At 39.6% G+C, this 26,144-nt stretch overlaps 1 protein-coding gene across 2 annotated transcripts in view; it reads right to left on the bottom strand.

Moving 5' to 3' along the window:
- Positions 1-26,065, bottom strand: part of BLTP3B (bridge-like lipid transfer protein family member 3B) — a 33,851-nt gene extending 7,786 nt beyond the window's left edge. The window contains exons 1-16 of one of the 2 annotated variants that reach the window (XR_014502353.1): positions 25,859-25,995; positions 17,329-17,491; positions 16,239-16,277; positions 15,403-15,494; positions 14,193-14,382; positions 12,871-13,011; positions 11,517-11,687; positions 10,634-10,814; positions 10,211-10,294; positions 9,050-9,232; positions 8,404-8,522; positions 7,387-7,528; positions 5,402-5,595; positions 2,527-3,989; positions 1,638-1,755; positions 402-532 (exon numbers count right to left, since the gene is read on the bottom strand). Coding sequence is in view for 1 of the 2 variants with exons in the window: in XM_083400484.1 (XP_083256610.1) it covers positions 402-532; positions 1,638-1,813; positions 2,527-3,989; positions 5,402-5,595; positions 7,387-7,528; positions 8,404-8,522; positions 9,050-9,232; positions 10,211-10,294; positions 10,634-10,814; positions 11,517-11,687; positions 12,871-13,011; positions 14,193-14,382; positions 15,403-15,494; positions 16,239-16,277; positions 17,329-17,491; positions 25,859-25,902 (3,513 nt within the window). In the remaining variant the exon portion in view is untranslated. Of the gene's footprint in view, positions 1-401; positions 533-1,637; positions 1,814-2,526; positions 3,990-5,401; positions 5,596-7,386; positions 7,529-8,403; positions 8,523-9,049; positions 9,233-10,210; positions 10,295-10,633; positions 10,815-11,516; positions 11,688-12,870; positions 13,012-14,192; positions 14,383-15,402; positions 15,495-16,238; positions 16,278-17,328; positions 17,492-25,858 lie in introns of both variants that reach the window. The other variant, XM_083400484.1, reaches the window with a different exon arrangement.
- Between the last annotated feature and the right edge of the window lie 79 nt (positions 26,066-26,144).

The following is a 26,144-nucleotide window of genomic DNA, read 5'->3' on the forward strand; positions in this document are numbered from 1 at the left end:
CTCCTGAACGCCGCAAACACGGAAGTGACTGTTCCAGTTTGTGAACTATTTTTGGAAGCCAAATGTCCAACAGGGCTTCTGGAGCCTCTGATTGGCTGCAGGAGCTTCTGTTTTGGAAGTCAAACAGACTTCCAGAACGGATTCTTTTCGACTACCAAGGTATGACTGTAACTTTCTTTTTATGTAGTTGCTAAAGCAGAGTGAACTCTGTAGCCTTCTCCCCTATTTCACCGAGGACCATTTTTTTGTCCAGGCTGTGCCACCCTCATTTGCATACTTTCCCCACCATCCCACTATTTTCAAAACAGCAACGCTTCAGTTCTCATGACCAAAGATCTGCTCAAACAACCCCATCCAGTAGAAATGTTATGAAAACATCCTCCTTATTGGGAGACCATTACCATTTCTTCTTCGCTAGCATCTTGAGCACTCTCTGAAGCTGCGCTGAGGACATCCGGAGATGATCCGCCATAGTTTTCCATCACTGTGTTTTCATCAGGAGTGTTTTCCAATGGTTTATTTGACAAGATAGCTTATATATTCATAAAAAGACAGATGTGTTTACATTTACTGTACATTTTTATAAAGATACTTCATGCAGTTGTCACTAGGTTTCTAAATTTTAAAAGGGGATTTACAGATACACACATACTGCTGTGTACGTTATCTAGCTTTTATGGATGTGGCATACTGACCAGCTCAAATTCAGTTCATCTAACCATTATCTACCTACAGCCTCTTCCAAAAATACCGCACAAGCAATTCACCCAGTGTTTGAATGGTCTTTTATTTTAGACTGCAGGAAGCAGCTCTCATCCACCTAATTTTACTCCACCTAAATTTTATATTTAGTAGAACTAAAATTAATGAACCCAACTTAGTTATGCAATGAGATAACACACAAAGTGCATCACTAAGGAACACCCAGGAATTTTTTTATCCAACAGGCTTTTTAACTAAATTCTGATTTTATAGTTTTAATTCATTTTTAATCTTATTGTATTGAGTTTCTTGTATACGATTTAGAAATGTCAAATTAAGCAGTATACAAATTGCTGAAATCAGTAAAACTGAAATAAGGTACTGTCTCCAGCAGAAAAATTCTCAGAAAGCTAATTTTTGAAATCTTGCTCTCAAATGACTTTTTCATAATAATTAAACATATACATGGCAAAGTAAATTCAATAAAACTAATATATACTGAATATCGAGTCAAACTCTATCTTTCATAATAAAACACCTCATTTATATAAGGAAAAATTAGTCATGCAATCACCAACAGCATTTAGTCATAATTAACAATTATCTATGAGGAATACTCTAAGGATCCAGTCTGCTTGGCTGGAATTAGATATGCTGGCACTAATGTCAAGTGGAATCTCATTAGCCATATGGTAAACCAACCCTACAAATCAATGGGCTCAGCCTGTAATGTACAGTATTTTCACAACAATGGCAGTTTCCCAAGACGTTGAAAACGATACCTCTGAGATATACAAATGTAAATAAGATCTTTCTCTCTTTTTCTGCATACAGTCTAAAACTAGTACTAAGAACTAGTGGAATCAAGGAGAAAAACTCAGAAGATTATTTGATTCACTATCACTTTAAACTCCAAAAACTGGACATTTACTTACCTTTCTCCAAAAAGCTGTGGCTATCACTTCCATCACTCTCTAAATACTGTTCCTCCAACAACATGCTATCAATAGACATGGTATCCAAAGAGGCTTGTGATGGACTTTTCTTCATGTTCTTATAAGAAACAGAGAATGCAGGGAGATTGGACTGGCAGCGTTCCTTAGGCTTTCCACTTTTTAATATAAAGATATTAGGAAATTATTAAGGTAAAAAACTAAAAAACAAAGAAAATAAAAATGTTCCAAACCATTAAATTAAGGCAAATGTTGGTGAGAATTTTGTATTTCTACAAGTCAATAATTAAATCCAGTACAAAAATTTATCCTGCTCTGACTTCTTTCAAAAGCAGATTTGTTTAATTAAAAACAAACAAACAAACAAACAAACCTGGCAATTGAGCAGCAAGAAAGGAAAAGTGTTCGAAGATGGCACAGGGCTATGGCAATGGCACAACACCTACTTTGCAGGTTGGTGGGGGGGGGGCAACAACTCCTGCCTGAACCTCTGGAGAACCACTGCTAGCCAGTGAAGCCTTCTAAGCCTTTTCTAAATATGCTTAAGTCTAACCCTTTCTCAAATACCAGGAACCCCTTTCAGATTCCATCCTGCCTTTCCACCTCCCTCATGGTTTGTGTTTTCTCTCCTCCCATACTATGCATTACTTGGTTCTCTATCTTATTCATTGAAGCCCTGCCTCCCATTTATTTCTCCTGGCAGCAGCTGGCACTTGCACAGTATAGCTATCACAGAAGAAGTTACCATAGAAATCCCATTGCCAACTTCCTAATGATGGTAACATGTTACAGTAGCCTTAAGTCTCAATATATGGTTATCCGTATGTTTACTGAATCTAAACAAAGTTAGTTTTCTAGAAATTTTCTATACCTTAATGAAGACTGAAATGCAAGCGTTTTGGTTGTAGCCAACTTTTCTTTGTCACTTTCAAGCTCTTCAGACTGCCAAGCAGCATCAGATTCGAAGTCTCTGACTTTAAGAGGTGAACCTCCTGCTCCACTTTCCTTATTTGAAAACACACTTTTGTCATCCTCCTTCTCCATCAACGTCTCAAGAGAATCTTCTCTGCAATTCAAAACATTAACCAAATCCCTGGGATATGTATTACTCTTGTCACTGAGTGACTCACAAATCTCTTCTGAATCACTTCGACTGAAAAGCCCACTATTTTCTTCATTTATTTTCCCCCAGAGTTTTTCTGAGGCATCATCAGAGAACGTACTTCCCCTTCGCGAATCACTATCTGATTTGAAAAGAGGGTCTGTCAGAATGGCTTTGCTAAAATCAGCATTCACAGATCTACTGTCAGTTACAGCATTCATATCTGAACTGCTTATCTGTGGAGTATTAGTAGGAACTAGCTTGCTCTCCGATGCATAAGCTTCTCCATTCTCCAGGGGTGAAAGGTCTGATGCCACTGGACTTTCTCCTTTTAAAACAGGAGACTTGCAGGTGCTTCCTTGCATCAGTGGATGAAGCAACAGAGCTATGTCTGCACTTTTCAGTAAGATCCCAATGCAGACATCTGCCTGTTTTGCAGGTTTGCCCGTCACAGTCTCTACATCTTTTCTTAAGTTATCCAGGAGCAACACAAGAGATTCTTGGAGGTAGAGTAAGAAAAGATACTGGTAATGATTGATTTGCATGCTCACATGTTTTTGGACGTGAACAAGAACATGAATATCAGCGTCAGATATAAAATGTGTAGATTGGGATCTCATAGTGCACAGGTTCTCAATACCGTTGGCCAAGGCTGCAGTCTCAGTGCTGTAATACTCTTTCAGAAGCTTTTTGCGCTGCAGTCGGTTTGCAAGGTCACTAGAGTCAGGTTTTGAGGTGTGGGGCTTCTGATAAGAGGGCTCTTTATGCAATTGCTCAAATCTTGTGGGCTGACAAACCCAGAGTGTAAGTGGAAATGACTCCACAAAGCTCACTGGCCGTCCTTTTCCACTCTTCATTCCTTCAAAGTCCATCCAAAATTGGGAAAAATGAATTGCCCAGACATCAGAAGCAGCAGATGTTTTAAGTGCAGATTTATTCAGCTGGGGCGTGATAAAACCTTTATAGATATCATGCATCTTAGTATCTTGTTCATGGGCATGTCGCTGGAAAATTGGATGCAGAAGATTAAAACAGTCAGGGGATTTTGGAAAGCCTGTGAATTTTCTACTGAAAAATTCACAGTCTTTGAAGTTTTGGAAAACTGCTTCCAAATCGGAGTGCCTACAGTTTGGTGAGTGCCTAGTGTTTGTACAAATCATTTCAGAACTCTGAATAGAAATTGCATGTGGGTCATCCTTATGGTTTCGTTTCCTTTCAGAAGGTATGATGAACTGCAACAAAAAGCATAAATATTAATTTTAAAATCAGAAGCGATTCAAGTGCAGATTTTTTTGAAAAAGTGTTTCTCAAACTACAGGAATATATGCCAGAAAGAAACGTGATCTACTGCAGGGAGTGCCTACATTACTAATCAAAGTACATGGAAATTCTGAGCAATCATAGCTTCCCAAAGTTCAGGTTGCAATTCCACTGGAACTGCTGCGAAATTGGAGTGAGGTTGAGTGTCTGACTGCTACATTCTTGGCTACTTCACACTGGAGCTGAAGTGACACTGGAGTGACTACATAAGCTAAAAGTAGGGTGAAGGAATACAGTAAGCCCACAACTTAAGTGCATTTAACTTGTGCTTTATGCATGTGGCAAAAAATTAAAAATAATTAAAAAAAGGCAGAAAGGGGCAGGATTCCATCAAAAATGACATGGGGAATCCCACCCACCACAGAACCCATGGGGTTTTGACCAAACACAATTTTGGCTTTACGCACAATCCCTGAAACATAACCCCCACATAAATTGTGGGATTGCTGTATGTGGGTAGCACAAAGGCAAGCTATCTTAATAAAAACTAAATAAGAGAATAAATATGCATAGCAAATAAAAATACAAAAGGGTGTTTTCTGACACCTTAAAAATGAACAGATTTATTGTGGTTAAGGCTTTTGTGGACTAGAATCTTCTTTATCAGATGCCAAGTGGTTTTGCTTATAGTTGGCAGGTTATATATTCCGTTCTTTAAATGGATTATATATTCCATTCTGGGCTGTTTTCCACCTGCGTATGCGCTAAATTAGTACACTGTAAGTTACTAAAATACTTTTCAGATCTAAATTGTCTACTCCACAGAGTTTATTCCTCTTTAACTTTGTTTACTAGACTATTACTCAGAAGGGTAATACCCCTCCCCACCCTCTCATTATATATAAGGGTCTGGTGACTTCTGTTTCAGTGCATCTGAAGAAGTGTGCATGCACACGAAAGCTCATACCAATAACCAACTTAGTTGGTCTCTAAGGTGCTACTGGAAGGATTTTTTTTATTTTGTTTTGACTACATCAGACCAACACGGCTACCTACCTGTATTACCCCATACTCCCTTTCCCTTATACGATTACAGAGTTAGGAAAGTTGTGTGGTATCTAATGTTACACTGGGAAGTGCTTCTGAAAACCTGCTCCAATTAATTTTTTTTCAGCCAAATGAGCTAGAAATTAACTTTTAAAGTAAGTGAAGCCTCAATCTCCAACAACAACTTACCCCTTTTATATCATGTGTGGTTTGCATTTCACAAGTTGCCCTTTATTGGACAATACATATTTTCTCTCTAAAGTGGCCGCTCCCATGCATCATTCATGGCAGGAATTCAACACTGAGCAATGTTGTGCTGTATCTTTGACAACATTACCTTTATCATTAACCCATCAACTCGAACGTCAACATGTTCTTCCGGCTTTGAATTGTCATTTAACTTGTATATGGCCATGAATTGGCTGAGACTTTGTTTCAAGTCCAACACAAACTGGTTAAGCCAAAGAACACTCCTCTCATCCAGTGTGAATTGCAGAGCATTTAGCTGAATGTAAAGGTTTGGACTTGGAACTAAAGGAATAAAAACAAAATTATCTTAAAAACGTTTTTAGAAGTAGCATCATTCTCTCTAACAACTGGCTGAGAGCATTAACAAAATCTAAATCCATTATTATGGGCATAGGAAAAGCCAATCTTGAAAGCCAATGTTCTGGCTGTATACAGAGTACTATTTCTGAACAACTGCATTCTGAACTCTGCATTCTGTGGCTACTGAGTATGCCAAGATCTTAATGGGTTATTTTGAGATTTTTTTTGTCCACGTATTTTTTTTCTACTTCCACAACTGGGGCTCTCCTGAACATGCTTTCTCCCTCTTGTCCCCAGTTGCCTCATTTGGCCACATAGTGGTGATATCTTAGTCCCCGAGTTCATTCTAAGTGTATAGTCAATGTGGGTAGCCAATGTAGTGCCCTCCAGATGTTTGAACTCCAACTCCTATCAGCCCCAGCCATCATGGCCAATGGTCAGGGATGATGGGAACTGTACTCTAAAAAATTTGGATAGCACCATGTTGGCAATCCCATATATGGGGGGGGGCAGGAGAGAATGATGGAGGGACACAGCCTTTTCACAGGAAAAGTAAGGTAATTCTAAGTTACAGCACTTCTCCTAGTCCCGTCTAAGTCCCATGAAAAAGTAAGACTGAATAAAATCAATCACACACCAATATAATGTTCTCTAATTGAGCTATCAAAATCTTGACCTTTTTTGTTCTCCTGTTCAGTATATAAACTGACAGAACTGTGAATCACTAGGCTTGCAACAGCTTCCTTTGTAACTATACCAACTTTACTGAAAGTTATCAGGCTATCATCAGTAACCTGATAACCCTTGCATATAAGGGAACCAGGCAGAGGGCCTTCTCGGTAGTGGCGCCCTCCCTGTGGAATGCCCTCCCACCAGATGTCAAAGAGAACAACAACTACCAGACTTTTAGAAGACACCTGAAGGCAGCCCTGTTTAGGGAAGCTTTTAATGTTTGATGTATCACAGTATTTTAATATTCTTTGGAAGCCGCCCAGAGTGGCTGGGGAAACCCAGCCAGATGGGCAGGGTATAAATAATAAATTATTATTATTATTATTATTATTATTATTATTATATAAAGTAACAGGCTTCACATCTCACTTGTTAACCTATAATCACAACTGTAGCCTCTTCAGGTCTTAAAGTAAATACGTGAAGAGAGGCAATAAAGATGAAAGCATCAGCCTTACCCCTGTTGCCATTGTTGTCACCTGAATGCCTGAAGAAAACCTATGCTGAATTCAGCAACACATTCTTGTTCTATTTACATACAACTTTTAAATAACATTTTACTCACAGACTGATTCTACACAATGCAAAGCTCGTTTTGGATACAGAACATGTTGGAAATAATATGCATGGGTAGTAATCCCTGTGCAGTATCATCTCTAATTGTCATAATTTGAACACAGCACACTTCTGTATATGAGGGATGGCTCTCCAGATGTTGGTCTACAACTCTCTCTTCATTCCTGACCACTCTAGGGCTGATAGGATTTGAGAGTCCAATATCTGGAGGGCCACACATTTCCCATCCTTAAACATAGCTTTGACTGGTATGGAAAAACAGGGGGCTTTAAGGACCACACCAAGTTAAGAGCACTCTGAGCACTGGACTATTTCCCCCCACATTTTTCACAATAAAGCCCATTTGGATGTAAAGGAGAGTAACAGTTTGCAAAATGGTCTAACTGCCCTTGGCCAATGCTCCACGGTATTTTTAAAAAATTGCAACACTTTACAAGAAGGAAAAAGAAATTAAAAACATCTTACTAGGAAAATCTTTTCCATCCGGATAGTAGTACTCAGTGAATTCAATATGAATGGCTGGCATTTCTGATGGAAGGTACAAAGACTTTTTATTGCATGAAATAAGCGTTTTAGGAGAACTACGACACTGGTCAGCTGTAGAAACCTGAAATTAGGAAGTTCAGCATTTAGCAATAGAATATTTTAGATTTTGTGAAGTACCAAACGTGAACAATTACTCCTCTATTTATCATAGTGCTGGTATTCGAACATTTGAAAGTATTTTCACTGCTTTGGGAGCAGAGTTGTAAATTGTTTTGTTACCTATCCTACTTTCCCACCTATCTGGATTTATACCAAGAACAGTTCAGACGTTATCAGCCTTAAAATGCTCAAAATTCTGAGTGCTAATTTCTTACAGCTGCGCTACTATAGCCTGTTTTGTCCCAATTTTGCCAATAGGCTGGGGGGGGGGGGAGATCAGTGATAGTTTTGATAATTCAGTGATGTACTGTAGTGATCAAACAAATGCCTAAATTACCCAGTGTTATAATGCTGGACTAGGGCCTGGAAGACCTGGGTTCAGATTCCCATTCATCAATATATGTACATTTTTAAAAAGGGTATTTATGTCACATAAGGGAGAATAAACTTAGAAAAGAACTGACATTTTCTATATAAATATTTTCTAAAATAGAAGAGGAACAACTTAACACCTAGGAGAAAGGGTTCCTTTAACAAACTTGTACCATACCCAGCCAATTTCACAAACAAAATTCAGTGTGAAATCCAGCTATGTTTCCCAGCTACATTTCTACAGGACCCAAATAATTTACAAGACCCTGTGATTGTGAGGATGAACCAGAGTTAGGAGAAACATGTAAATTAACACAACTGGAAGCCCATATTTGCAAGAGATAAACATTTTAATGCCTGTGTCAGCTTTCATTAAAGTCAGCTTCTGTATCAAGAAAACTTCAACATAGTTGCAGATATCAACAAACAAAAGAACTGATATCAGCAATTAGTACTGAAATATACCTGATAAATATTAATATCTGCAAGTCTAACTACCACAGGGCTGGACATCAGTTTATCCTTTGGTTGCTGTGATGACACAGGGGAAGGCTTAGAGATTCCTCTAGGTATCTGTTCCTTGCCTGTAGGAAACAGAAGGCATAAAACCAAATTTAGCATTAACTCTCTCTCTGTCTTTGTACTAAAACACTATTTATAAAATCTCACTGCTGCATTATTTGTTACCTTTGGTTGTAATTTTTGCTTTCTAAACTACCTAGAAAACCTTTATTGGGTAGTCAAAATATAACCTAATAGTGGAAGATAAATGAAATAGAAGCATGTTAAGTAAAAATCAACAGTATCAAAATTAAAACCCATTCATTTGCTAAATATAAATGATTGTTCTTGTAATTTGGGGGTTGCACACTTGCCATATCTGTGCAGGCTTTGGAATCTAATCAGCTATTTTCCTCAAATGAGTCTAAGCATCACTTTCTAAAAATTATTTTACAGTCCCAAAGGAATTAATCACAATGCAAGTGCACTATTCCTTCTGATGTACTGAAACTACTGGGGCCTATACCCATGAAATCAATTGTAAAGATTTCAGTAAAATATCTTTATATAAACCATCTCATATAAGTTAACAATGTATGCCATAATGTACCTGTTTGTATGAGCTGTGGAGACCCCTGGGGTGGAGATTTACTGGGAGAATCTATATTATGATCCTTCATAACCTGCTTAAGCAATTCAACATTGCCTTTGAAATCGTGTAATAATTCTTCTGCCCATCCACTTCTGGCTTTGGTAGCATCGCTAAAATGCATCCAATGGCTGCAGCTCTCATCTGTAAGTATGACATATTTGGACAAAAATTAAAAATAATTTTAGAAACATGCCATTAAGTATATTTTTAAAAACTCCTTTAACTCTTTTATTTAAAGCATGTGCTTTTCCCCCAGGTGGTACTCAGGGGTATGCAGTACTGGCACTTCTTTTTTGTTGTTAAAAAGTGTGGCACCTACTGTAGCAACTTCACGGTGAGTACCGGCACCTATTTTTCTAGAGAAGAAGCACTGTTTAAAGCCATTTAAAAATATTCACAGTCTGTAAATGTGTTCTCCATTCATTTGTCTAGCTCTCTTTTTCAAAGCCACATAAGCTACCACCTCCTTCCCCCAGATGCTCCTCCCTGTGGAAATGGAAGATCACTCCCAGAGGCTTCCGCATCACTAACACAGGTGGTTCTGGGGTGATCTTCCATTTTCTGGTAGAAGCAGCACACAACCAAGAAGAGAGCTGAAAGGGCTTAAAATGACATAGGAGCAATGCTTCATTAATCATGCTATAATTTTAATCAAGGCCTGCCACTTTGATCAGTTCAATTAACTGATTAATGCTGCAGCCCAAATTTTAACATATGCTTTGAGAGGTAAGAATTTGAGCTGTGACTCAAAGACCCCGATGGTGTTGCTTGGCAATCCTACAGGGCTAAGACTACACACACACACACAAAATTTCAGTCAATAACCAGTAGATAATATATCTTACAGACTACTGAGAATGTAAGTGAAGTGCACAGAACACTAATTTTAAAACATATCTAAGCATATTTTCAACAGGCAGAAAGCAAGGTGCAATACACCTTTTTGCACAAGATACTGAATCTGCAGCGTCCTCATTCCATTTCCTATTATATTAAACTACATGCAAGTAGCTTAATAAGTTGTATACAGTACAAAAAACATTTATTTCAGGATCATACTGCGAACTAATTTTGATCAAATATGACTGATAAAAACAACCACTCAGCATATACTCTTACCTGCTTTGTGAAAAGGGTAGTAGTCTACAGTTAGTTGACTAAAGGAAAGCTGCATAGCACCTCCTGAAACATGCCTGTTTGCATCTGCAAAATAATACAATGCTTAAAAATACTGCATATGTAGTGTTTCTTATTTGTTCTGTGAGGAAGTGCCTTTTGATGGCAACTTTTAAGACAACATGCTTCCCTTCTTGGGAAGTCTCAAACTGCTTCACTATGAATACCTATAGGGAAACGTGACTATATCAACGCACATTTCATGCTCTGTGCTATTGAGGACCAATTAGCATTCAACAAATATTGCGTAAACCTGAAAGTGTATGAACACAATTGACTAGTAATATACTGCAATCTATCTTCTGACAGCCATAACAAAAGACTAGCAATGTTAAACAGGGTAAAGGAATCACACAAAACACTTACCCTTTTCCTTAGCGTGAATATCATCACATATATGCAGGTCCAAGTGGGAAATTGCTAGATGATAAGACGTTTCCTTAACATCAAAATCATTGAATAATTTCACAATTGCATCATTTTGATCACTAGTGGCTGAGGACTGCTGTGTTTTCACCTGCTGAGAACTGGATGCAGGAGCAGAACTCTGGAAACATTCAAATATATAACTTTAGCAAGAGCCTCACCACAAAGCACTGGGGAAAAAATCTCAGAGTTAAAAGAATTCCCATAAATGCTTAATGTTTTCATGTTAAGGCAAGCTTTCAAATGTAGCATCTGAAACACACCTTTAATCATCCAGGGTGTATGACATTTCACTGCTATCCAAACTAAAAAGTTAGGTGCTTTCAAGAAATCTAAAAGCATTTCTTTTCATACTTGTTTCTTAGTCATATACTGGTAAACATGTGGGACAGATACCAAACTTCTCCCACACAATCACCCTGTTCTTTGGAAGCTCCTTCCTCTCTTGCCTGGCCAATAATTTGTAATTACTGTATTACTTCATGGGAGTAATTTGTAAGTGCAAAATTTCATTAAAGGGAATATCATTTTTTAAAGCAGCATTTGATCCCCCCCCCCCCCCAGGATAAAAGCTTTACTATGCATAATATAATTTAGAGGCAGAGAGAATACTACAAATACATACAAGACTGTTACTCCTAGGGCTACCAATAGATCCTAACACAATCTTAACTGTGCAGTACTGTACATATTCACTCAGAAGTCCCATGCAGGCAAAATTTCTGAGGCTAAAATTATGTGTTTGAGTCCCATTAGATAAGACAAACATTACCTGAAAATATACCTAGTAATATTAAGCCACAATAATGATTGCTTTCCTTACCTGTGTGGGTTCAGAAGCTAGACTTTGTCGCTGCTCAGCTGATTTTTCAATAGCTTCACTAAGAGACTTAGCGTATTGGACCATAGCCTTCAACTGAGAATCAGTTAGAACCCACAGCAAGTCATCTAGTATTAGAATCAGTTTAGATGACACCACATTGCAATCCTTTAACTGTTGTGAAGAGAAAAAGTAAAATTGGAATATTGGTAACACTGATTTTGATAGAATATATTTTATATCAAGATTTGGGACTACAGTCAATGATTTTTAAGCAGAACACAAAGCAAGACTTAACAGTAGTCATAGCATAAAGCAGGAATCTTTGTTCAATTATTTTTGTTCTTTTGTACTCCTGCTGAGAGTGACCTTTTATTAGCAGTGCAGTAAAAGAAGAGGCAAGCTGGAATTTGCATCATTAATTTACACAAGTATTTTTCAGGAGCTTAATTTAACAAATATATACCTAATCAATTTGTACCCCACCTTTCCATTAGCTAGGATTGTCATATCATATTTAAAAAGTAAAACAAACCATTTTAAAGCTTTTAGAGCTGTTTCCGGCAAAATTCCCCAGGACATGTCAGGGAATTTACATATGACAAGCCTACCTTTATCATGCTCAAGGCAATTAACAAAATGAACCATACAATACAATACAAAATAAATATATATAATAAACCTTGTGATACATTATAATCTGAAAACTGAAAGCTAGCCTCCTCATTCTGATGACATCCAATGTTGGCAGCAAAGATGCCAAACTGACTCCCACCTGTTGCAAGACTTTGTTTCTCATGATAGTAGAAAAGTATTGCGAGTATGGAAGATTACTATCCTCCGTTATCTATGACTTAACAAGCACAAATGAGTATACCTGTGAATAAAGGACTACAAGCTTTAGGAAGCCTTGGACCACTAGCTAATCAAACCTTGTGCTCATCAGTAATCCCGCCCCTCATTCCTGTAATCATGTTGGGTATGAGAGGTACTACAAACAAGGTGCTTAGGGGAAAACCTCCAGGGCCCAACATAAGCCTTGGAAATCCATAAAGCAGCAAGCTCTCTCTCTCTCTCTCTTTCTCTCTCTCGGTGGTTCTTTTCCTCTCCAAGCTCCGAGGAAGGCAGGATATCTCACCAGAAGAAAATGGTGCTAGCTCAAACATGTCAGTATAATTGTGGATCCTGCTTGTACAATAATCTTCTATGTTTTAACTAAAATTTCTACCCATTTCATGTCAAATAGAATGTTAAACAAATCTAATGCTGAACATAAATATACATATTTTTTGCAGAATCTCTCCATCACCTTTGCCATCATTAATGAATATACAAAATCATCACAAAGCAATATTACCCTTCTTTTAAGTGTGACCCGGATTTTGGACTGGTTAGTAATGAGGCGAACTGGAGCACTCATGATTTCATGCTGAGAGCTTTGGATAGCATCTGCTTCTATTCTGATCATCTGCCAGTTGATTTCTTTAAATGTCAGTACCTAAAATAAAACACACGTACCCTGATTTAAAATATCTATTTGAGAACTGTAAAAAGGCAGACTTACTTCCCTAGATCCCACAGGCCTGTTGACTTGTCACATCTGAACTTGGGTTCAATTTTCTACCCTTCATACTTTAATTGTTGAACAAAAAAAGGTTTCTATTTAAATTTGCAACTTACCTGGAAGAATAATCTCATAAATCAAAGAAAAAGAAATTGACATCAAGGATCCAAAACTTCTTCCATTATTTTATTTGAACATGTTTGTATCAACTTTAAATGGGTCAGATATATAATAGTCAAACCTATATTTTGCAGGTTGGGCCAAGTTAATCATGTCTAAGGCCTGTTGAAGTCAATGGAGCTGGGGCAGGCAGAACCAGCTTTCTTTGGTTCTAAAAAGTCCCTTTTTACCATTATAGTTATGCTTGGTGAAACACAGTATATTTCTGAATGTTTATACTAAACACATATTATGCATTTCAAAATATACATTTAATTCAAAGGCATGGTTTCACTTTCAGACACAAAGCAAGGGACATGCCTATTTTAAAAAGGCAATGTCAATTACTATTCTTTAGTTTCTATAGATAAATCCTCGCCTGAGCACATTTTTTCACTGTATAAGCATGTTGCCCTTGTTAAACATAAAGGAAGATATTATGGTATCTATGTTCATCCGTAGCAAATAACTAATAGCTGAAGGACTGTCATTCATACTTGGCTGTATCCTGCTCCATGATCCCTGCAACTGTACGTATATGAACTTTTAAAACCATGCCTAGGAATTGTTATTTAGACATGATATGGTTTCCAGTAGACTGGCTAGGGTCCACAAAAGCCTTCTACCCCACTTACACTTATCATGTTTAGCAAGGGCCAGAAATAATGAGTCATATGCCAAGTATGCAAACAAAGTCAGCAGCAACTATGCCAACTAAAGGCCATGCCATAATGGTGACAGGGGTCTCAATATGGCAAGTTGCTATTAAAATAATGTAGGTTTAATGGTAAAATTTAAAGCAAAACAGCCAGGTTAATATTATTGATTAGACAATGCTACAATAGGAATGTGGATTCTGTAATGTGGTTTTTTTCTTTGTATAAAAGAAAATAAACTAGTTACAGAAAGAGAAAAGAGAATAAAATAGCTTGTTCTAAATTTAAAGTCAGCCTTACCTCTCCACGCTGAGATTCTTGTAATCGAGTAAACCTTAGATCACCATGTTCCCAGTTTGCATTTACACTATATATTCTCAACTGGGAGAGTTCAAATGAAGCATTGAATGCTTTTGCTCCAATTCGGATTATAATGGAGTTTACAGAAACAGATATTCCTTCTACAACTTTTTCAGCAAAACCATATCCGCTGGTGAAATAAAATGCAAGCATTTAAAACAGAATTTCAGCATAGATTTAACAGCTACTTCAAATGAAGATAAAACTAGCACTGAAATCGCTCAGAGACCAATAAAAGAAAAACTTAGAACAGATCATAATCTGGGACTATGTAGACCAAGAGTCAACACCCCTGTTTTAGCTTCTGCAATTGAGTGCCAAACTAGAACTACAGGAAGATCACCTTGAAAAAGTAGGTGAGATAATAGATATGATGTTCTTTGCCACACTGCAATGCATCCTAAGCATTTGGGGCAGAACACCACGAACTACATTCCTTCACACTGAGCCATTTGCAGGGGTGGGTGGAGAGATATGAAAGAGCCATATACCGGTTTGCCTTTTATTGTTCACCACCACAATCCCCAAACACTATTATGATCCAATAAGGCCCCTTTGTGTATGTAGCGTCATAGCAAGGCTGTTTCCCCCTCCTACAGACGACGTTACAAGCTATATTTAATTCTCTCCAAAGCTTTGTAAGTGCAATGTGGAGCTGATAAAGGAAGAGGCGGGGTCTTTTTATCACTTACAGAGAAGACACACATGAGAAATAGGTACCTATTTCTACATATAATCTTTGGGTCGCTTCAAGAAATGTGAGCATGAAACAGATAACATGTGGACTACTGACTAGCAGCCATTTTCCAGTAATCACAGTAAAACTGCAAACACAGTTATGGAAATCACTACTGGCCTCTGTGGGCTATACTTGCATGCAGCCCACTTCACACCATGGTCTCTCCATGTGATCCTTTACACAGTGGGGACCACATGGAAAAGACAAGCACTAGGATCACATGCATAAACTGGGCTTTGATTACCTTTATTCTACAAATCTAGCTAACCTAACCCAGCCCTTCTCAAGCAGATCTGCCATTTAGCCCACCTTTAATTAACAACTATATATAAGCCTATTCAGCTTGTTTTCCTCAGCACTGCCTGCATTACATATGCTTGATTCTATTGCAGCATTCAAATTATGACTGACCTTTGCCCTGATGCAGTTGCTATAGGCGATGGTCCATTAGGAGGGCGTGGTTCTTCACATGTACTCATTTCCATTATTACTTTATCCAGTGACTTTAGATATGCAAGAGAAATTTAGAACAATTGAAATGTTTTACATTCAGTGACTAATTAATTTAAAGCCATCTCACAGAATTAAAACTTAGAATGAGAGCGCATGAAAATACATGACAAAACATTTCAGAAACAATTTGGCTAGTTACTTTATAACACTTTAGAATCATGTAAAATGCAATGGGTTGTATCCAATCACATTGTCCTCTTTGTACAAGGCCTTTGGTGTGCACAATGGGATTTCTTCACCTTCTGCAAGCTCCCCATATCTGTTCTGGGTTTTTTCCCAACCCTCTGGGGAAGATTTGGGGGGCCTGGCACAAAAGACAAGGAGGTAAGTCCTCAGCTGAACAGAACAACTTCATTGGATACAACCCTGTACAGTGGTACCTTGGGTTAAGTACTTAATTCGTTCCGGAGGTCCGTTCTTAACCTGAAGCACCACTTTAGCTAATGGAGCCTCCTGCTGCTGTCGTGCCACCGGAGCACGATTTCTGTTCTCATCCTGAAGCAAAGTTCTTAACCCGAGGTACTATTTCTGGGTTAGCAGAGTCTGTAACCTGAAGCGTATGTAACCTGAAGCGTATGTAACCCGAGGTACCACTGTATTTGTATTGCCAGTAATGGCAAAACGTTCTTCTCTCCACTAGCTATTACTTAATGCTTTCAGTATGATTTCAAGGAAATTACAAATGCATCACCATTCTAACAAAGTTAATTTGGGAAGCTGAATTCCATACTCACCAAACAGATTGGATGTGTTTTCAATTTTGTCCATGGTATCTGCAAGATAAAATAAAAACAAAATCATTAAAGAAAATATGGCATCATCACCAATCTGTTTTGAAAATGCTCAAAGCAAATGTGAAATCTCATGTTGCATATAACAATACACATACAAATTAAATGTCTCATTTATACCTTTCTGCAAGCCTAAAACCAGACTTGCCTCTTCTTGTTCATAAGGACTGAAGTGTTTGCAAACTTACCAAATGAAGTCAAAACAAAATGAATTACACTACAATATAAAAAACCTATAATCTGTGACACTTAAATTAAGAAAACCAAAAAGGACACACAAATCTGATTCAGTAGGGATCAGTTCCATACACTTTACTACATATGTCAAGAGACTGTGTGTCCATGTAAGTGTACATACATGTATGCAACATGTATGCAATTCCCTTCACCTAGCTTCTGAAGCTAACATGGTGTAAATCTTATCCAGAAATATGCAAACTAAACAAAAAACTGCTGTATGCCTATAACTCAATTCACAGTCAGAGTAATCACCACTGTTAGAAGCAAGGGTGCTGATAATCTCACGTATATTTGATAGTGAATGCACAGACATTTTCCTAATCCACAAATTACTACAGATTATAGTATATCTTAGTTTTCACATCCCCACATTCACCCTCCATCCTCTAATGGATGGTGACCATGTTACGTACTAGTCTGTCCATTGCCAGCACAATAGCTCTAGAAAAAGGACACAGCAAATAAAAAAGCAACAAGGGAGGGGAAAATAAACACCTGCAAAAGAGAAGGGGGGAAACAGACACCATACAGCTATATGGGTAGAAGAAGCTACTGGGGCTGTTAATCGATTCCCTCCGCCCCAATTTTTATTTGTACAAAACAATTTGTAAATCCTGATCTGATCTGATTCAGTCTGGACTAATCCGGCTCCTCCCCCTGGAAGAGGAAGCAAAAGACTTCTGATGACCCTGCCTATCCCATCCAGAGGGAGAAGTCATCCTATTAACCAAATGTCCTGGCAAACTGTGGCAAACCGGTCTTTATCCCTGTGCCTGGAAAATCACTTACTCACCCTAATAGATGCTTTATTGCAAAAGACTTTGTTGATGGCAAGCCAAGTGGGAAGATCCAGCATATTCTGAAGCACTTCTTCATCAAGCTCTAAATTGGTTAGCTGACCTTCACCTTTTAGTGTGCTCAAGTTGATTTTGTCAGGTGACAGGTTTTTGGTGAACCTAAAACAGAATATCAACACTGCAGTTATTTCACATCAAAGCAATTACTCAGCTTACAATTGATGAACACCTAAAACATCTAAACATATACAAAATTAAAAAATATTTTAAAATATATCTAACGGGATTTTATTTGTGCAAAGCAGCTTTGGGCACAGTCAAGTAACTATCAAAACATCAGAAGACACCAACGTGGTTTGTCTCTTGACTACAACAAGAAGTCTGAAGTTCATATTTGACTCTACTCTTCCCTTTTAGTTTAAAATGGTTCATTGACCTAGGCTAAGTGACTATTAACAGACTTTGCCTGACGAAGACTTTGCCACTAATAATGGCTTGTGCTCCTTTTGGAGATGTCTGCTGTAATAGCAAGTAGCCTATATCTGAGTGTCCCCTAGGCAGTGAGGTTTACCCCCAACTGCTGCAAAAATGGGAGTTATGTCTGCTCTTGACAAAAAATGAAACTTTGATGAATTAAAAGAGAAAAACTACCTAATGATTTTTTTTTTACTATTTGGTCACTGTCAAATATTCAATAGCTTATTGACAGTATTTGATTACTATGCCACCCCTAAAGCAAAATCTAAATTCTGTTATTGAAACCTAATTTTAGTCAGATTCTGATCTCTGGGTGTATTACTTTTAGTTACAACATTTTACACTTTCACATAAATTTTCCATCCTGTCTTCTCAAAACTCTTAATTTCTCTTCCTCGCCAACCTCTCCAAAAATCATTCATCTTCCTCTCAGACTTTTCCTCCTTTCTGAAAAAGCTTTTCCCAGCAATCTCCAATTACTGTAGTAGGTATATAGCAATTCATTTAAAGCCTGGCTGCTTTGTCATCCTCAGGTGCTGCCAAACACTGAGATGTTTTCTTTGGAAGGAAAAAAGAGATTACAGGAATAGTTACCCTAATTGAAAAGAGAGAAGGAATAGATTTTAACAGAGGATATCAAGGATGCTATTTATGGAAGGATAATCTGTTAGCAGAAAGTGCCAGTGAACCTATAGGGGTCCAGGAGATTTTACCCTCCCAAGTGACTGCTGATGCCAACACAAGTGAGAAAAGAGCTATAGCCCAAAATAAATCAGAGCAGTAATGAAAGGGGGGGGGGGAGGAAAAATATTAATGTTTGCCTCACAGAGGAAGCTCAAAAGCAGAAATAGGAAATGATCTGAAACAGAAAAAATGGGAAAGTAGATTAAATAAAGTTCCAACAATGCGCGCCTGATTAACGAAGAAACAGTGAACAAGCAGAGAGACAGGGGGCTGACAGAATTCTAGTGATGGAATATGAAGCACTGAGAATCGAAAACAGATTCATTGACTGAAAAGGATCCTGTGCCAATTATCAGTAATACAATATCCTTTTGAATGCTACATAGCTTCAAAAATCAGTAGTTCAAATGCATACCTACAACATCTCTATTCTATGTTTGGGTAAAGATATGGCTCTGAAACTAGAATGAGGGAAAGCCAAAAAAGCAACACAGCCCTGAACTCTTAAGTCTTATAAGAGGCAAACAAGGAGAACACATAAATAGAAATTGAAGGAATGCAAAGAACCAAATGGAGATGGGAGAAAAGCTGATTAGCCTGCCGGAAGTACAGATATGCAGTAATCCTGTCAACTTGGAATGTAAGTCTCATCACATGGCCAACATCTTATGGTGGTAGCACATTTATTTATCTAAACATGGTCCATGAAAAAGTGACTTTTGCATCATCAGGTACTCATGCCCAAGCCTGGATCTTTGTACTAAGTCCTTTTAGATTCACAGCCAGTTCACCAGTAAGTTTATCCTATAAACACATTGCACCCCCAATTTATTCAGGCCTTGGGAGCTACATTAGAAAGCTGCCCCATGCTGCGCTTTTTCAGACACTCTACCACCCCCACATGTAGATGGCCACAGCATCTGTCTTCCTTCTCTCTTTTCCTAGAAAAAAAATTAGTTCAGTTCTTTCCTTGCCTCTAAATTCTTCAATGGAAAGGCATCCACCAGTATCTTCCTAGAAGAGGATTTCTACATTTTAACTGGAATCAAAATTAAAATTAAACAGAGGAAAGCTTAACTAACATGCTGAGAACTGTGGTGGATTAGGGGATCCTATAATTCTACAAGACTTGCTGATTAAAATTCTTTATGTAAAGAGAGCCACATACTGATCTCTCCCAATAGCCCCAAAATAAACCATGTCTGATATCAAACATGGATTCCTAGCCTATATTTGACAGTACTCCCCTTAAGTTATAGTGAAGTTCAAGTTTTTCATCTCTCCAGTTTTCTGTAAGCACGGGACAGATAAATATTAATGTCTTGATTCTTTTGCTTCTTCCTATTTTCTTTATTTTCCAATTTGCTACTCTTTGGGAAAGTTGCAACCTTACTGTCCCTCCCAGTTCCATTTGCAGCCAAGTCTGAAAGGCTCAGCCTCCTACTTACGTTTATGGCAAGTTTCCACCTGTAGGCCTCTGCCCTGCCCCATGTGCAACAGTAATTAAACAAGAAGGTGGGGTTAGCTAGCCTGTATAATGCATTATTTGTTGGGAAATAAATAACTGGTGAATACCAATTAATTCTGAAGTCCCACATGAGGGGAACTACAAAGAAAAAGTGACTGTCTGAATTTTAAAAGCATGTGAGGATTGGCTTACTCTTAGCCCCCAGCAGAATTTAAAGCACAGATCTATGCAACATTTGCAAAGCACAGGAAATATAAGTTGTTAGACCTTTAAATGTCCCAGCATTAAGTGCTTAAAATTGGGAGGGGCTGCCTCTACCACTCTCAGAGTGGTATACCACCTTAAGTACGTTTCAGTGCTTTACTTACAGTAATCACAGGACTCACTCATGCAACCTTCAATGCTACAGCAGAAACAACACAGGCAAGGTATTCTTGGTTTCAAAATACATAAATTAGTCTCAAACATGTGGTCTGAATCTGAAATCCCAGTCTCAGATGTCTGCTGGGTTTACATGGTTCAAAAGGAAGAGGAGAGAGAGAAAAAGGAACAGAAACAAACAACACAACCTCCCACCAGCAAGGTGAGGGAGCATTAACTGTGCCTTCTCTAAACATTTACAGCTCTGTGATCATTTACTAACCAGCATACATATGCATTAATAGGTTTAACTGCAAAACTCCCACATTATTAACCCCTTCTACTCTAAGTCTCTGTATGAGTGTTTCAAGCTGCAAAGCCATTAACCTCTAGTAAAACTCAATGTGCTTTCATGGATTATCATAATTGTTTTACAACTGCAACTTCACTTTGTTTATTGCTCACTCTCTGGAGCAGTGACACTAATATTGGTCAATGCTAGACTTCCCAAGCTAAGCAAAGTAATCACAGCCAATGCAATCCAGTCTGTAGAGTACAATCTGCAGCAAAGATCCAAAGACTAGTACAGTGGTACCTCAGTTTAAGTACTTAATTCGTTCCGGAGGTCCGTTCTTAACCTGAAACTGTTCTTAACCTGAAGCACCACTTTAGCTAATGGGGCCTCCTGCTGCCGCCGTGCCGCTGGAGCACGATTTCTGTTCTCATCCTGAAGCAAAGTTCTTAACCTGAGGTACTTTTTCTGGGTTAGCGAAGTCTGTAACCTGAAGCGTATGTAAGCTGAAGCATATGTAACCCGAGGTACCACTGTACTGCTAATTCCCTTATGGTTTCTTGTACATGAGTGCGCTGGCACACTAGCAAATCTGATAACAACACTCTGTTCTACTGAGAACTCATTTAAATCCTCAAAACACGCCACTGTCAAGTTTCCCAAGCTACAATCCCCAATTACCACAATCATAAGGCAGAGATCATGGTTTGTTGCTCCTGCTCTCCCTAATGGAGGGACGAATCAGAAGCCATCTGCACATTCATGGCAAACTTTTAGTAATGGATTACAATGACAAGCATATTGGCAAGGCACCTACGGCAATGGCTCATCTCTCCAAAAGAGTATGGGAGAATATGATGCTAATGTTCAATACCAAGATGAAGGTCTACCAGGCTTGTGTGTTGAGCACACTGCTTTATGGAAGTGAGTTGTGGGCAACTTACAACCAGCAGCAGCAACACCACAATGCCTTTCACATGCGCTGCATCAGGAAGATTTAGGGCATCACAGGGCAAGTCAGAGTCTCAAACAAAGATGTGTTCTCCCAAGCCCACATTCCCAACATGTTCACACTCCTGTCTCAGCAACGTCTATGCTAGCTTGGTCATGTCCACAGAATGGAAGATGTGAGAATCCCCAAGGGCATGCTCTATGGGTAGTTGGCTTCAGGCACGTGGCACATTGGCAGACCAACTCTGCATTACAAAGATTTCTGCAGAAGTGGCATGAAGGCTGGCAACATCAACCCTGCTATGTGGGAATCCCTTGCAGACAACTGCAGTGCCTGGAAACAGACAGTAAACTCATACATCCATAGCAGTGACCAGAGAAGGGTTGACCACTGGGAGGAGCACAGAGAGAAGAAACGCCATGGTGCATCTGCAGCAGCGCAACTGGACACCTCCAGCTGCAACAAAACATGTCTCTCCCATATCAATCTCTACAGCCACATCAGGTACTGTAACCTTCCAACAGTTTGACTTGACCCCCAAAGGTGCACTTTTCCATTAACTACCAAGATGGATGGATTCCAACAGAGACATGTAAACACAGTCAAAATGCCCTTTCCGTTCATCATATGCAGGTCTTCAGATGAAGGGCGATATACAAATTTAATAACTAACAATATTATTAATAAGCAACACTGGGTAATAATTTACAATGAAGTTTCTATTTCATCTCTATGGCTTAAAATGAAGCCTTCAAATTGTGGGTGGGGAGAAGATAAAGCCAAGTCCTGATTTTAGATTCCATAAAGCTTAAATAAATAGTACAGCACCAACAAACAGCTATGCTGTTACCATGTAGTTCAGGAGTTACAAGGGAAAATAAGACTGAGCGTGTTTTTTACCTCATATGCTATAAAATATATATGAATTAGTACATTCTAAAGGAAGGAATAAACATGAATTATTTGGTCTTGCTTCCTTTATGCTGACCAAAAGGAAATAAATTAATTCTGGCAGGTACTTTGTCAAAGTACTTCCTGCCTCAGATATGATCATAATATCTAATGAAAGTAAAAACCAAAAAGAATAATTCTAGTCAATTTTGTCTTGGCTTTTTATTGATCTGTAAGCTGATCTGAGAGCTGAAGATTGGGCCAAAATGCTTTAAATAAATGAATGAACACCAAATTCCATTGAAAAGAATTAAAAAGAAAGTAATTGTGTATTCTCAGCCACAGAGTAGATCTATCCTTAACTGCAGTTTTTCAATCCAGAGCAATTAGAACTTCTTTCTACACCAGTATCCTTCACTTCCTCATTTATTTCCTTGTTGCATCTCTCCATTTATAAGAGTTCAACAAAAATAGAAAGCCTTGCATTTGCAGTTGGTCAGGAATTCTACAACAGGTAGGATATAGCCAACCAGTTGTTAGCATACTTGTTCCCACCTTGAACTAGGACTAACATTCACATCACTGTACAGTGGTACCTCGGGTTAAGAACTTAATTCGTTCTGGAGGTTCGTTCTTAACCTGAAACTGTTCTTAACCTGAAGCACCACTTTAGCTAATGGGGCCTCCTGCTGCCGCCGCACCACTGCTGCGCGATTTCTGTTCTCATCCTGAAGCAAAGTTCTTAACCCGAGGTACTATTTCTGGGTTAGCGGAGTCTGTAACCTGAAGCGTCTGTAACCCGAGGTACCACTGTATACATTTTCACACAGAATCTGAAAAACATTTCTCACTATATCTGAGTATGCACCTATTCGTGACAGTCCAATGTCCATAGAACATCCAGATAGAAAAGGTACAGACTGTGTCATGCTGACAGGTTGGGGAAGGAAACAAAGTAGGTTGTGAAAATGGCGAATGCACTGAGAGAAGTCAATGTAAAAACTGCTGGGACTGCAACACACTGTTATCTCAAAGGACATTCGCATATACTAATAACGAATATTATACTACTTCATCCCCAAGTAAAAATGAAAAACAAAAGCACACTAATCCCAGCTAAAAATAGGGCACATGGTATTGTGTAAACAGTCCAAGCAAACACCTGTTTAGGCAGATCAAATGAAATCAGGGCAAAAATGCTCTAGCGCACTGTTCACTTGATTACTTAAGAATCTTAGACCATGGTTCACAGAAGGAGAGGTGAAAGCTGCCTGGGGCAATCAATTGCAATCCCTTGTCAACATGCAGAACTCTCCAGATCATACAGACACATGCCTATAATCTAGACTAGGGAATGCAGAGAAGAGATGAAAGTAGGACAATTGATGCACTACAGAACAGAGTCTGCAGAAGCTCCAAAAAGCAAGGGAACCAAGCTACACATTACAAGGATGATACTTGTCTACCTATTACTTACAACAGGAATAAACAGTGGTTTATATTCTTACCCCTAATACTCTCGCACAAAAGCAAAAAAGGTTACTGCACACAGGAGGAAGAGGTTGAACTATCATCTTATGTTCTATGAGGGAGAAGAAAGATAGCTATATTTCACCTTGTTTTCATCGTAGAATTCAAAACAGCATACACTGTGCTCACTGGCAGTCTCTCCTCTAAGTACACCTCCTTAGCGTCCAACAGCATTGCTGTATCATGTGCCCTCGGACAATGCCCAAGGTTAAAAAAACTCACTCAAAACTTGCTTGAATATGTGACACATTTTAAAAACAATACCTCATTCCCACCCCCATCCCAGTTGATCAAATTTTGGCCTCTTTAGGTTGCAATCGTTTAATTATTTACCTGGTTCAGTCTGACTTATTTCTGAGTAGACATGTGCAGGATTGCACTTCCAAATATCTCAGCTTGGTTTTGTTTTGTTTTAAAGTAATTATATGTTTAATTAGTTTGACAACTTCATAGTTTTTTTAATAAGCTGACATCCCTTGTTAGTACACAGCAGGTTGCATTATATCAGACTAGTTCTACATTTAGCCTAGTACTGTTTGCTCTGATTGGCAGCAGCCTCCCAAGTCTCTTTCCCATCACTTACCAAGTGAGTCCTTTTTAAACTAGAGATACTAGGGACTGAAACTGGAGTTTTCTGAATGCAGCAAACACTCTGGGAAACCAAAGCTCAGTAATACTCTTCCAGAAAATCAGGGCATCCTTCAAGATGATGGCAGAAAATAAGAACACCAAATGATACCACACAGATCTGTTGCCTTTAATATGCAATATTTAGATTCCATAAGATGCTCTTGAATGTGATAAGGAAGGGCTTTTGATTTTACATTCTGTTCTGATTGTTCCCCAGTTCTTTATTTCTTGGCAGCCAAATAGCCTCATTTGTGTGTGTTCCTCAATGCCTCATTTGTGTGTGATCCTATCGTGCCAACCTTTGACTGCAAGAGCGAATACAAATCACTCAATCAAATCATCATGGATTATAAATGCATAGCAAATATCAGAGATCTTTGAAAAGGTTTGCTTAAACGGCCAGCAAAAACAGCATAACCCAGTTCCAATCACCATTTTTCTTCTTATTGTTTTTGTGCGCCTTGCCGAATCAAAACCCCGGACAGACATCTCCTTTGCCCCGCCGTGATGCACAACTTGCCAAGCTTCCCCCAACCCCAATTTGTCATTCATTCCCACACAAATCTGGCGTCTCCAGACCCGTCTGCAACAGACAATGTGCAGGGTGACATCAGCCAAGCTGCCGCTCGCCCCTCCCACAGGCAACGTGTCAAACACAATTTACAATCCACCCACTTCTGCCTCGGGCTCCTGCCTGCGCGGCTCCCTTCTCGAGACACCTACGGCTCGGTTGCCTTGTCGCCGCCGCGCGCTTAGCACCGGCGGGGACGGGCGAAGGGGCTCAGGCGCCGCCACGCTTTGCCCGGCTTTCCTCTAACGCCGCGAGGGGAAGGGATTCCTGTGCGGGCTTCCCCGACTGCGGCAAGAAGCAGGATGGGGCGAGAGTGAGATGGGGCGGCCAACCCGCTCCTTTCCCCCAAGGAAGACTCTCCCCCTCCTCAGTTTTCCTGCTGCTGCAGGGCGAGTGTTTCCACCCCCCCCACACACACACCTGCCCAGTTTCAGGTGCAGACACGCAGTGACCCTCCGCGTCAGGGATACGTTTTTTCTGGTAGCCCAACGCCTCCAAAACATACAAGGGGGACGAACAGGTCCCAACCTCGGGGACTTTCCCACCCCTCGCCCACGGCGAAAGGGAAACGGGGCACTATTACGAGGCGGTTCAGTTTCGCCCCCTTCCCTCAGAGAAGCCTGTTGAGAGCGGCCCCGGCAAGGGCGCCTCCGACGCCCCACTTCACTGACCTGGAGAGGTGCTTCAGGATCTGCTTCTTGATGATGCCCGCCATGGCCAGCGCGCCTCACCCCCCGCCCGCTTCAGGGAAACCGAAAGAAACCCGGCGCTCCTCGACCCATCCCGGCGCTTCCTGCCGTCCTGTGCCGGGGAGCGGAGGCGCTCCCGCTCACCCGCTCTCCGGCCCCGCCGCCATCTTGATTGCAGTATCGCCAGCTGACAGGCTTTCGCTGAGCAGAGCCGGGCGGGGAAAGGGCGGCACCAGCGCCAGGAGCGCCGCCCGCCTGGAACCCGGAC

This window comes from Podarcis tiliguerta, assembly GCF_965153285.1.
Source record: "Podarcis tiliguerta genome assembly, chromosome: 10".
NCBI classification, from domain to species: domain Eukaryota; kingdom Metazoa; phylum Chordata; class Lepidosauria; order Squamata; family Lacertidae; genus Podarcis; species Podarcis tiliguerta.